General features: G+C 51.5%; 1 protein-coding gene across 1 annotated transcript in view; it reads right to left on the bottom strand.

The window, feature by feature from the left end:
• The window catches only part of GRIPAP1 (GRIP1 associated protein 1), a 67592-nt gene that overhangs the window by 20353 nt on the left and 33582 nt on the right, over window positions 1–13657 (bottom strand). The window contains exons 22-25 of the mRNA XM_056852271.1: window position 13547; window positions 8369–8473; window positions 3713–3867; window positions 2950–3043 (exon numbers count right to left, since the gene is read on the bottom strand). Coding sequence (XP_056708249.1) covers window positions 2950–3043; window positions 3713–3867; window positions 8369–8473; window position 13547 — 355 coding nt within the window. The remainder of the gene's footprint in view (window positions 1–2949; window positions 3044–3712; window positions 3868–8368; window positions 8474–13546; window positions 13548–13657) is intronic.

The following is a 13657-nucleotide window of genomic DNA, read 5'->3' as shown; positions in this document are numbered from 1 at the left end:
CATTACAAATCCCCCCTCCATTTTCTCTTAGGCACTCGCGAGAAGAGCACAAAAGATGACCTCCCGGCAGTTTGAACCTGGTGTGATGAAGTCCCCTCAGTCCATATCATCCAGACTTCGATCACCACTGCAAGAAGACATCGCACCAAAGGCTACTAAAGCCTTGCAACGAACATTCTGAGACCCAGGAAGTAACCACGAGTGCGAATCCCATCACAAAAGGTTACCGGATTCAATAATGACCAATTCTCAAACTTGTTTGGCACTCATTCCATCTGGCCTCTGACAGAAGAAACTGCAAACCGTCCAAACCGTCCCTGCTGTCTTAGACTTTGCTTCCTTTCCACCCCACCTCCCTACCCCTAAATGATTTCCACACGTAGTGATTAAGAATACAGGCCTCAGGTTCGCAGGATTCTTCTCTCCTCCTTCCACAGTTTTATGCAAGCAAATGATCAAACTGGGACACCTTTGAGGTTATCTGAACTCTCTCTCTTACATCTGGATACCGTTACCACCCTCCTACCCATGCTAGGTTACGACCGCTTCTCCTAATTGCAAAACGGCACAGAAACAGAGATGAAGAAGAGTTGGTTTTTATATGCCAACTTTCTCTACCGCTTAAGGAAGAATCAAACCGGCTTACAATCAATCAACTTCCCTTCCCCTCCCCCCAACAGACATCCTGTGAGGTAGGGTGGGGCTGAGAGAGCTGCGACTAGCCCAAGGTCACCCATCTGGCTTCATGTGTAGAAGCGGGGAAACAAACCCGGTTCACCAGATTAGCCTCTGCTGCTCATGTGGAGGAGAGGGGAATCAAGTCCAGTTCATCACATTAGAGTCCGCCGCTCATGTGGAGGAGCGGGGGAATCAAACCTGGTTCTCCAGATCAGAGTCCACCGCTCCAAACCACCGCTCTTAACCACTACACCACGCTGGCTTTCATGTGGTTGACAAAGGATCGGGGGCAGAGCTGTAAGGCCCGTGGTGGGCAATCCCCTCCTGGACTCCCTCCAGCCTCAAAGCCTTTTGTAGCAGTCCTCATTCTTGTAACCTTAACTCGGCCACCAGAAGGGGTAGGAGCATAAAGCACCACGAGAGAAAAAAAGATCAGGGAACCCAGCCCTGAGAGGCGCGTGACCTGTGCGCAACGTCTGCTCTTCGTTTTCCTGAACAGCAGCCGCTTCCCTCCCCGACACTGCAAGAACGGTATTGAGAACCGGGGAGGGCTTTCAAACTCTCTTGCTAGACGGCGCAAGGACGGGTGAAACGGGGTTAAAAGCGTGGGGTGAAAATCCCCATTTCCCTGCACCCAGCTCCGGATCGGAAGCCCTCGTTCTCCAGAACTGGATGGACTGCTCTTGCTACCGTGCTGGAACAAGACCCCGGGCGTTCAGTCGCTGATTTAAGAGTAGCAGCTCTCTTATGAGCGGTTTTCAAAGGGAGATTAGAAAGAGACTGCTGAATTACAACTAACCATGAAGCTCAAGACAATGCATTCTCCTGGACTGAATAGAGATCTGAGATTCCTGTCTCATTACCAATGCTGATTTCACATGAACACATGAAGCTGCCTTGCGCTGAATCAGACCCTTGGTCCATTAAAGTCATATTGTCTACTCAGACCAGCAGTGGCTCTCGGGCAGAGGTCTTTCACATGTGAATTAGACACACAACGGCAATTGCATGTAAATGTCAAATGCAAGTAAACTACAGCAGCAGGTGTGGCTGGATTAGGGGTGATATGCAAAGGGTAGTAGGTGTGGAAAAATTATGAGGGGCTGTGGCTCAGTGGGAGAGCATCTGCTTGGCATGCAGAAGGTCCCAGGTTCAATCCCCAGCATCTCCAGTTAAAGGGACTAGGCAAGTAGGTGATGTGAAAGACCCCTGGAGAGCCGCTGCCGGCCTTAGTAGACAATACTGACTTTGATGGACTGAGGGTCTGATCAGTAGAAGGCAGCTTCATGTGTACTGTGGTGAGGATGAGCCAGAACAGCCCCTGTCCCCCTGCCTTCACCCGAGTCCCGTGTTGGGAGACGGCGCTAACAGGTTTGGACAGCAGGTCCTCATGGAGGGTGTCGCTTTGGCCGCTGCCCCCGCGCTTCCACCAATGACACAGAAAGGCCTCTTTCGGGGACCGCACATGGCATGGAAGCCAGGAGGATGTGGGAGCGGGAGGGGACGAGCCTGGGTCAGCACACGGGAAAGGGAAAACGGCCCCATGCCCGCGCACAACCGCCAGGCACCGTCCCTGTCCTTGCCCTGCAGCTTTGCGGCACCCCACTTCAGCCTTAACCTATTTCATAGAATCATATCATAGAACCATAGAGTTGGAAGGGACCACCAGGGTCATCTAGTCCAACCACCTGCACAATGCAGGAAATTCACAATTCCCCCCTCTCCCCCACACACACCCAGTGACCCCTACTCCATGCCCAGAAGATGGCCAAGATGCCCTCCCTCTCATCATCTGCCAAAGGTCACAGAATCAGCATTGCTGACAGATGGCCATCTAGCCTCTGCTTAAAAACCTCCAGGGAAGGAGAGCTCACCACCTCCCGAGGAGGCCTGTTCCTCTGAGGAACTTCCCTAACTGTTAGAAAATTCTTCCTAATGTAAAGACGGAAACTCTTTTGATTTAATTTCAACCAGATTTCATTTTATTTTCTCACTCGCGGCCTGGGAGCAACCACTGGAATAACCAGACAACAACCCCCCTGGAATTATCCGAAGAACTGGTGCACTCTTCGTTTCTGTGCGGTGAGCGGGGAAGCCTCAGGTTCACAACACCTGGAGAGAGTACTTCCAGGTACCGGTGCGGACCGAGTTAGGCAAAAATGCAGTCACCTGGCCAGGCAATCTTTGCCTTGAGCCAATCTGGTCCCCTGAACCGAAACCCCGACAGAAAAGCCCCCAGCCTGGCTCATCCGGCCGCCAAAAATGTCTCACCAATGCGGCTGTCCATCACGTAGGTCTCGATGATGGCACTCTTCCGACACAGGTCCTCGGCCATGGAGGCACTGCTGACCTCAAGGTGTTTCACCTGGTAGGAGAAGGACCGCGTCACTCCCGGTGCTACTGGAGTCGAATCTAACCCCCAAAATCTTGTTGGTCTCTAAGGTGCCACTGGAGTCGAATCTAACCCCCAAAATCTTGCTGGTCTCTAAGGTGCCACTGGCCTTAAATCTAATCCCCCAAATCTTGATTGTCTCTAAGGTGCTACTGGACTTGAATCCAACCCCCAAAATCTTGTTGGTCTCTAAGGTGCTACTGGACTCGAATCTAAGCCTCCAAATCTTGTCTCTAAGGTGCTACTGGACTCGAATCTAAGCCTCCAAATCTTGTCTCTAAGGTGCCACTGGACTCAAAGCTAACTCCCAAAATCTTGCTGGTCTCTAAAATGCTACTGGACTGGAATCTAACCATTCTATTGAGGACCAACATGGCTAACCATCGAAAACTATCTTCACGTTTATGCGTTCCTCTTCCTCCTCGTTCTCTCCCCCCGCCACCTGTCTCCTTATGCCTTACATGGGAGTTGGGAATGCTTGCTGGGGCGCCTACTCACTGGCACCAGCCCCACTACCTCACAGTTGGTGAGGGTGATCGTACGGCGGGGCTGCCGAGAAACGTTCAGGCGAGATCTCCCTGGTCCCAGCCTGCCCCTCCCAACCCAGGCCCTGCCCTGCCCGCCCCACTTGACAGCCGATACCTTCTCCTCCAACAACCACTTCTCCTGCTGAACTTCAGCCAGACGCTGGAAGAGCTCGGATATCTCCTCGTCCGAGAGGTCGGCCGGCCGCGGGGGCTGTGACTGCGACTGGGGGCTGCCGGTGGTGGACTGCAACAGAGAAGAGGACAGGTGGGCTGGTCTCCAAATCAGGGCCGCGGATCGTGTCCATGGTTTCCTACGACAGTGCTTCTGGTTTCACACCGTTCATTTAAAATACCACTACGTTCCTTGCCCTAACCTGGATGGCCCAGGCTAGTCTGATCTTGTCAGATCTCAGAAGCTAAGCAGGGTCAGCGCTGTTAGTACTTGAATGGGACACCAACAAGGAAGTCGAAGGTTACTACCCAGAGGCCAGCAGTGGCAAACCACGTCTAAACATCTCTTGCTTTAACCTGGGCGGCCAGAACTAGCCTAATCTCACCAGATCTCGGAAGATGAGCAGGGTCAGCCCTGGTTAGCACTTGGATGGGAGACCCCCAAGGAAGCACAGGGTCACTATGCAGAGGCAAACCACCTCTGCTGAGAGCCAGCATGGTGTAGTGGTTAACAGCGGTGGTTTGGAGCGGTGGAGTCTGATCTGGAGAACCGGGTTTGATTCCCTCACTCCTCCACATGAGCGCCGAAGGCTAATCTAGCGAAGTGGATTTGTTTCCCCACTCCTACACACAAAGCCAGTTGGGTGACCCTGGGGCCAGTCACAGTTCTCTTAGAGCTCTCCCAGCCTCACCTACCTCACAGGGTGTGTTGTGGGGAGGGGAAGGGAAGGTGATTGGAAGCCGGTTTGATTCTTCCTTAAGTGGTAGAGAAAGTCGGCAAGTGAAAACCAACTCTTCTTCTTCTGCTGCTCTTCTCTCTCCGTAAAAAGTCCGTAAGAATTTGCGACTTGACGCCACTTTGCACACCCACGTCCCCACCTTAGAAAGGCAGCTGGCCACACAGCTTTAAAACCATTTTATAGCTCGCATCTGCATATAACAGTAAGTTTAAAACCCCATTACTACAGCAGCACGATTGGTCTAGCTGCTGTCGCCAGACTCCGCTGAGTCTTCATCCATCTTAGGCCTTTCAAAGCAACTGAGCGTTTCGTAAGAGAGTTAAATCACGCTGATCCACTCCTCTAGTGGCAGGACTTCCCTTCCGTGTAAGAAGAGTCCTGCATCAGGGGATGGCTCCTCGTGCCAACCCCTAAAATTCAGGAGAGGACACAAAAGCACGTCTCTCGATTGGGAGCCAGCGTGGTGTAGTGGTTAAGAGCGGTAGTTTGGAGCGGTGGAGTCTGATCTGGAGAACCAGGTTTGATTCCCCACTCCTCCACATGAGCGGTGGACGCTAATCCGGTGAACTGGATTTGTTTCCCCACTCCGACACACGAAGCCAGCTGGGTGACCTTGGGCTAGTCACAGCTCTCTCAGCCTGTCCTACCTCAGTGGGTGTCTGTTGTGGGGAGGGGAAGGTGATTGTAAGCTGGTTTGAGTCTCCCTTAAGTGGTAGAGAAAGCCGGCATATCAAAACCAACTCCTCTTCTTCTTCTTCTAGAAGATGGCCTCAACAGTGACGTGTGTGTGTGGGGGGTGTGTGGATATTTTATTAATTATTATTTACTTCATTTATACCCTTGCCTTTCTCCCCAATGGGGACCCAAAGCAGCACATGTCGTTCTCCTCACCTCCACATTATCCTCACAGCAACCCTATGATGTAGGTTAGGATGAGAGAGTGTTTGCTGCTGCGGGGTTGCCCATCGAGTTTCCATGGCAGAGTGGGGATTCGAACCTGGGTCTCCCAGATCCTAGCCTGACGCTCTAGCCACTACACCACATTGGCTCTTGTGAGGGGAGAGGCGCTGGCTGAGAGATGTGGGCCCCATGCTGTGAAACATACATCCCCCCCATTTCACCCACATGACGCTGCCTTCTACTGAATCAGGCCCTTGGGTCCATCAAAGTCAGTATTATCTACTCATATTGGCAGCAGCTCTCCGGGGTCTCGGGCAGAGGTCTTTCACATCACTTACTTGCCTGGTCCCTTTAACTGGAGATGCCGGGGATCGAACCTGGGACCTTCTGCATGCCAAGCAGAGGCTCTCCCACTGAGTCACAGCCCCTCCCTGCGAGTTCCAGTGATCTGTTCTCAGCAAAAAGATCTAGATCTTGTCGCATCAGGAAGCTGGTTTAAAATGTACCGAATAAAGCATCAGATGGGTGCTAGGAAGCTTTAAGCATGCCACCATCTGTGGTGAGGATTTAACTGGGGGGGGGGAATTATTATGAGAGTATTAAAAATTCTGCATTGGATTTCTAGATTGGCTTTATTAAACTGTTTATAGGGCGATGTTCGCAGGAGGTTTTAAATTGGCTTATGTGTTTTTTGACACTCGGCTGGCACCAGGAAAGGCGCTGGTGGGCACCGTGGCACCCATGGGCCCCCCCAGAGGCCCCCGGCACAAAGATGGGAACCCCTGCTCTAAGCACTCAAGGTACGCTAGATATTGTCATGAAATGAAACTAGTTTTCATATCAGCGGATTATTTCATGCGATCACCCAAGAGGAGGGTGCCGAGTTGTTTTCTGTTGCCCCAAAAGGTCGGACCAGAACCAACGGGTGGAAATTAAATCGAAAGAGTTTCCGTCCAGACATTAGGAAGAATTTTCTAACGGTTACAGCGGTTCCTCGGTTGAACAGGCTTCCTCGGGAGGTGGTGAGCTCTCCTTCCCTGGAGGTTTTTAAGAGGAGGTTAGATGGCCATCTGTCAGCAATGCTGATTCTGTGATCTTCGGCAGATCATGAGAGGAAGGGCACCTTGGCCATCTTCTGGTCACTGGGGGTGTGGGGGGGGAAGAGGTCGTTGTGTATTTCCCGCATTGTGCAGGGGGTTGGACTAGATGACCCTGGTGGTCCCTTCCAACTCTATGATTCTATACGTGACACTGTTGCGTAGTAATCGCTACAAAAATATGAACAAAAAAACCCCTTGCAAACCAATTGTGCTGAGGTTGTGATCGTGTCGCTCCAAAGGCAGAACAAAAGCTTCCTTTCCCTGACGTTTCCTTTGGACGATCATTCAGTAAGAACCTTAATGCATGTCTTTGATCAATCAATACGCGCTGCTTTAGACACACATTAGGCATGAGATGAGTTATTTATTGCTATTTGTCAAAGGCCTACCCCGCTACTTCGCCTCTGCCGAAAGGCAGACTTCCACTTTGCACTTAAGGGCAAGGCTGGGGAGACGGTGAGTGACGGGCGGGCTGCTGCCAAAACGCGCATCCCTGCGCTTAGCTCACTTGCTCCCCCTCCCGGTCCCTAGCAAAATTCATTCCCTGAAGAGACAGACTCATACTGTGAGGGAGCTTCCCTGCCCCTCCTCTTCCCACCGCAGTAAATTTAGTGGAATGGAGTGAGGGGAAGGACTGGACGCAAGACTGCCATTTTTGGCAGCAGCGCTGTGCTTAGTTTTCTACCCATACTATTGTTTTCCAGTGAAAAAAATGATTACACTCTTTGCTCATTTTCTCTTCCAAATGCCAGCTTTCCCTAATCTTGGGAGAAACTCCAAGGGCACTCCTTTCAGATTTTGGGGTAAAGAGGATTTCTGGCAAGGAGGAGAAGGAAAAGAGTTGGTTGTTATAGGCCGACTTGCTCTACCGTCGAAGGAGAATCAAACCGGCTTACAATCACCTTCCCTTCCCCTCCTCACAACATACACCCTGTGAGGTAGGTGAGACGGAGAGAGTTCAGAAAGAACGGTGACTGGCCCAAGGTCACCCAGCTGGCTTCATGTGGAGGAGTGGGGATTAAAACCTGGTTCTCCAGATTGGAGTCCGCTGCTCTTAACTACGTTGGCTCTCATCCTTAGGGGTATTCAAGATGAGACACAAAAAGGGCTGTTCATTTCAGCATTTCTTGCAGTTACTTTTCACAGCCAAATAGGTCAATGGTCTTTTTGTTCCCAAGGAAAGAGATTTGTGCCTTCGGCGCCTGCACCTAATAAAATAATTAAACTTGCCGAACGATAAAGACACAGCGAGTAGAACCAAAGAGCTGCCCTGAAAAAGGGTGCCCCTGAAGAATAATAATGTACGATCTGCAATACCAGGTGGGCGTTAACATCCCTGGAATAATCTCAACAAGCGGGAGCCATTGCACCATCCACACAATGGAAGGAGAGGAGGGGGGGAGGAGGGGGAGGAGGAGGAGGAGAAGAAGAGTTGGTTTTTATATGCTGAGTTTCTCTACAACTTAAGGGAGAATCAAACCGGCTTACAATCGCCTTCCCTTCCCCTCCCCACAACAGACACCCTGTGAGGTAGGTGGGGCTGAGAGAGCTCTAAGACAGCTGTGACTAGCCCAAGGTCACCCAGCTGGCTTCGTGTGGAGGAGCAGGGAAACAAATCCAGTTCACCAGATTAGCATCCGCCGTTCATGTGGAGGAGCGGGGAATCGAACCCAGTTCTCCAGATCAGAGTCCACCGCTCCAAACCACACCACGCTGGCTCTCAGGAAGTGAGGTTCCACCCGATTGCTGGTGGCATGCCTCCACCAGCAGAGAACTCAGGCACCTGCGGCTCCCACTCTCGTCTAGCTGGGGTCTCTCTGCCATCGAGCCCCCTCACCTTGTTACTGCCAGCCCCGGAGCCTTCTTTCATGATTTCCCGATAGCTGAAGGAGGAGATGCTGCTGCTGTCGCCAGTCTGCACCCGGCTTGGCGAGCTGATATCCGCCAGGACAAGATCCTCGATCCCTGCGGACAAAGGGTGACGTTAGAGTAGCCGGCCGAGAAACGTCCTGGTTCTGGGGGTCAGGCTTGCTGGGGGTCTACCGCCCCCTCCTGGAGGTCCTGCTCCTAAACCTCAGATATTCGGAGATACTGAATTGCCGCAAGTGAACAGAAAAGCACTTTGAGCATGCTCAGAGACCCAGTCTACATATACTTGTCAATTCACGTTATTAATAGCCCGACTTTCTCACGGGGACTTAGGGCGGATGACGAAGAGTGAGTCGACACAATTGACATAATGGGATATCCAATCAACAATTAAATAGGATTTGGGTTGTAGAAGCAACTGGAGCTCAAAAACCAAAACTGAAGCAAGCCATAAACATAACCACCTCTGAACGTTTCTTGCCTTGAAAAACCTACGGAGTCGCCTCAAGTTGGCTGCAATTTGATGGCATTTCCAAGCACCGGTTCGCCAAGATCCCTGTCTATGCCATCAAGGGGAGAGAGGAGACATTCCTTCCTCAAGGTCTCAAGTCCTTCACAATTTTCCTATCTACTTGCACTACGGTAAACCGACCTAGCCTCCTCTGGAATAATTCCGGTCAAGTTACTGCTAGTTTCCGAAGGACATATTACCAGAATTCTGGGGTCATCTGCTGAAACTGGAGGGCGAGAGATTCAAAACGGATAAAAGTAAGTATTTCTTCACACAAAGCATAGTTAAATTGCGGAACTCCCTGCCCCAGGAGGTGGTGATGGCTGCCAACTTGGTAGGGCTTTAAAGAAGGGTGTGGGCATGCTCATGGAAGAGAGGGCTATCCATGGCTACTAGTCAAAATGAATACTAGTCACGATGCCTATATATTCTCTGCTGTCACAGAGGAGCTTGCCTATTATATTAGGTGCTGTGGAACACAGGCAGGACAATGCTGATGCAGCCGTCCTGCTTGTGGGCTTCCTGGAGGCACCTGGTTGGTCACTGTGATAACAGATTGCTGGACTTGATGGGCCTTGGGCTGATCCAGCAGGGCTTTCCTTATGTTCCTTATGGAGGACGGGGCTATCCATGGCTGTCCAAATGGATACTGGTCACGATGCATACCTATTCTCTCCAGTCTCAGGGGAGCATGTCTGTTATGTTAGGTGCTGTGGAACGCAGGCAGGATAATGCTGCTGCAATCGTCTTGCTTGTGGGCTTCCTAGTGGCACCTGGTCGGCCCCTATGTGAACAGACTGCTGGACTTGATGGGCCTGGGTCTGATCCAGAAGGGCCCTTCTTGTGTTCTTAAAACCAGGGAGCTGTCCCGAGTGCTGAAATCCAGCATGAAGCACAAGACCTGAGAGCCAGAGTGACTTTTTTTTTTGCTTGGGGTGGGGGCTGAGCGAACTAGTCCTGAATTCTCTACTTTCATTTTTAATACTAAAAGGCAAGAGTGCACATTCAGGAACCCTCCCGATGTAAGGCTATAATTAATCTTGTGTGAAGCAATCCGAAGAACGTTACTTAAGAACATAAATGCACTCAGTTCAATGTTCTCTGCAAGAAGCCCAGCGACTGGCCAGTCGCCCTGGAGAGGAACAAAATCTCCCTTCCACCCACCCACCCCAGGGGCAGGAAGAACTTATGTATTAAAATACATGGCACATCATTCTTGTGGCAGCTACCGGCAATTAATGATTAAATAGGAGGGAAATAAGACAAAACAAAACACATTAACCAATACACCATCAGTGAAGGGTAAAGATAAAAGGGGATCATTCCTGACCCACGGGTGACGTCACATCCAAACGTTTACTAGGCGGACTATGTTTACGGGGTGGTTTGCCATCATTGCCTTCCCCAGTCGTCTACACTTTAAGAGTGCCGAGCGATGCCTGACACAGATGATCATTTGTGAACCCAGCCCAAAGGTCAGGGCGTGCGCCACAGCTTCCCCGGTTCAAACTCCCCCCCCCCACTGCCGTGAACTCCTACAAGGCGGGGATAATAATACTTTAAGGGGCTGTATTATTTAGATAGCTTACGTAAAGAGCCCTGAAACCTCTAAAGCACATTTTAAAAAGCGCTAAGTTTAGTATTATTGGCAGAATGCCTGCAAGTGACAAGCAGGTTGTATGCGGAGTGAGGGGCTCGTCCATCGCAATGATTTCCTGGAGTGTTTCTTTGTAATAATAATAATAAGAGTCGGTTTTTATATGCTGATTTTCTCTACCACTTAAGGAAGAATCAAACCACTTACAATCACCTTCCCTTCTCCTCCCAACAGACACCCTGTGAGGTAGGTGGGGCTGAGAGAACTGTGACTGGCCCAAGGTCACCCAGCTGGCTTCATGTGTAGGAGCAGGGAAACAAATCCAGTTCGCCAGATTAGCCTCCACCGCTCATGGGGAGGAGTGGGGAATCAAACCCGGTTCTTTGAACACATGAACACACGGAGCTGCATTCTACTGAATCAGATCCTCGATCCATCAAAGTCAGTATTGTCTACTCAGACTGGCAGCGGCTCTCCAGGATCTCAGGTGGAGGTCTTTCACATCACCTACTTGCCCGGTCCCTTTAACTGGAGATGCCGGGGACTGAACCTGGGACCTTCTGCATGCCAAGCAGCCGCTCTACTACTGAGCCACAGCTTCTCCAGATCAGAGTCCACCGCTCCTAACCACCGCTATTAACCACTACCCCACACTGGCTTATTTCTTTAATAAGTCTCTGTGTCATCTACATGGAGACAGGCATCGTTCACCTCCTTCCTTGCAGCCAGCTATGTTCTCCCCCACAAACACACTATCAGAGGTTGGGGGTGGGGGCTTCTGGTTTGATTCTCAGCTCAACACTGTCATCCTCAAGAGCAGAGCTTCCCTTTTTCCAAGGGAGTCCCTTAGCAAACATTCACTTATCTGGGAGCAACTAACGGATTATTCTTAGGATGCCGACAGGACATGATCGGAACTCGGCACCTGCCCGAGAGGACTCCGGCCACGGAGAATCCGGCTCCCGGCGCATGACAGAGAGCATTCCTCAAGCCTCAAGCCAAAGAAATCACATTTATTCTCCATTCGACACACATCCTGTCCTTACAGGGAGCTCCAGACATCTCCCACCCAGACTACTGATCAGGTCCCACATGTCCTTATGCCTGGGAGCTCTCCGACTCGATGCTGGGCCCAGAAATGGCACTTCGAGCCATCCCCACTGTCTGCCTGGTCTGAACACATGAAGCTGCCTTCTACTGAATCAGACCCTCGGTCCATCAAAGCCAGTATTGTCTGCTCAGACCGGCAGCGGCTCTCCAGGGTCTCAGGCAGGGGTCTTTCCCCATCACCTACTCGCCTAGTCCCTTTACTGGAGATGCCGGGGATTGAACCCGGGACCCCCTGCATGCCGAGCAGAGGCTCTGCCACTGAGCCAGAGACTCTGGCGACGAGAAACTTGCAGAGGGGGGAGAGGAGCACGCGGCAGGGGCGTAAGAAGTGAGAAACCCTGCAAGCGGAGTGGCGCAGCTGCCCATTTTGGCTGGTTAATTTTTAATCCGGCTGGGAAAACAAGAGAACCATTCAGCGCTGGGCAGGCGCCTCTCCCCAGCTAGCATGGGCCCAAAGCACCTTTTGGGAACCCCCCCCCCCCCGTTCGTTCAAGCCCCGACCTCCCCCGCAGATGGCTCGCAAGATTCCCTTTCCCTTCGCCCAATTCCTTAAGTCTTTCGAAACTGCTTTGGAGGTGACTCTGCCTTTTATCAAGCGAAAAGAAGGAAGGGGCGGGGGAGGATAGAGAAGAGAGTAACGGAGATTCTATATATTTTTAAAAAACCACTCTGTGCTAGGAAAAATGCCCTGCGGAGGGAGAAAGGACTCTTTTGTGTAGGTTGCTCTAGAGAGAGAGGAACGAGGGAGGAGAATTCCAAAGGCAGTGAAAGTCCCCTGCACCCTCCAGGATGCTTTAGATCAAAGCGGGTGAGATGAAAAGCAGCAGCTGCCCTGCCGTTTGCCAGGGGGCCAAACAGCAGTGTGTCCTGGTACCAAGAGAAGAGCGGAGGGGGTGAAAGACAGCGCCCTCCACAGGCTGGGTGAGTGGCGACAGCAGCCAATCTCCCTCCTGCAGACGGAAGAAGAGTTGGTTTTTATATGCCGACTTTCTCTACCTTTTAAAGGAGAATCAAAGCAGCTTATGATCACCTTCCCTTCCCCTCCCCGCAACAGACACCTTGTGCGGTAGGTGGAGCTAAGAGAGTTCGGAGAGAACTGTGACTAGCCCAAGGTCACCCAGCTGGCTTCATGTGGAGGAGTGGGCAATCGAACCCGGTTCTCCAGGTTACAGTCCGCCGTTCATGTGTAGGAGCGGGGAAACAAATCCAGTTTGCCAGATTAGCCTCCGCAGCTCATGGGGAGGAGTGGGGAATCAAACCCGGTTCTCCAGATTAGAGCCCACCACTCTTTAACCACTACGTCACTGTGGCTCTGTGGGCTTCGTGGTGGAAGTAAACCCAGCAGCTGCTGGAACAAAACAGGGCAAATAAAGGGCTTTGGTTTTAGCTGCCAAAGGGCTTCAAAATTTGACCCTTCATGTAAGCTGCCCGCAAATGGTTTTATTTGCAGGGCTTTAAAACAACCACCTGAAAACCACCTCCATTTCAACAGTATCCGAAGGAGAAACCGCCACCTTACCCACAGAAACCGGGACATTTTCCTTCAGTTTTCCTCCTGCATCTTGACAGGCCTCCCCCAGTTGCCTCTCAGTAGGCCCAAAGGAACAACCTTTGGGGAGGGGCTGTGGCTCAGTGGTAGAGCATCTGCTTGGCATGCAGGAGGTCCCAGGTTCAATCCCCGGCATCTCCAGTTAAAGGGACTAGGCAAGTGGGTGATGTGAAAGACCTCTGCCTGAGACCCTGGAGAACCGCTGCCAGTCTGAGCAGACAATACTGACTTCGACGGACCAAGGGTCTCATTCAGTATTAGGAAGCTTCATGGGTATTTGAGGAAGCATGGCTCAGCGGTAGAGCATCTGCTTGGCATGCAGGAGGTCCCAGGTTCAATCCCCGGTATCTCCAGTTAAAAGGACTAGGCAAGCAGGTGATGTGAAAGACCCCTGCCTGAGACCCTGGAGAGCCGCTGCCGGTCTGAGCAGACAATACTGACTTTGATGGACCTAAGGGTCTGATTCAGTAGAAAGCAGCTTCTCCTTCCCGGCATCCTCTCCTATCCTTACTT

Source organism: Euleptes europaea, chromosome 1 (genome assembly GCF_029931775.1).
Source record: "Euleptes europaea isolate rEulEur1 chromosome 1, rEulEur1.hap1, whole genome shotgun sequence".
In the NCBI taxonomy this organism is placed as follows: domain Eukaryota; kingdom Metazoa; phylum Chordata; class Lepidosauria; order Squamata; family Sphaerodactylidae; genus Euleptes; species Euleptes europaea.
The sequence above is the reverse complement of the archived record's forward strand: the minus strand, read 5'-3'. Positions and strand labels throughout refer to the sequence as shown.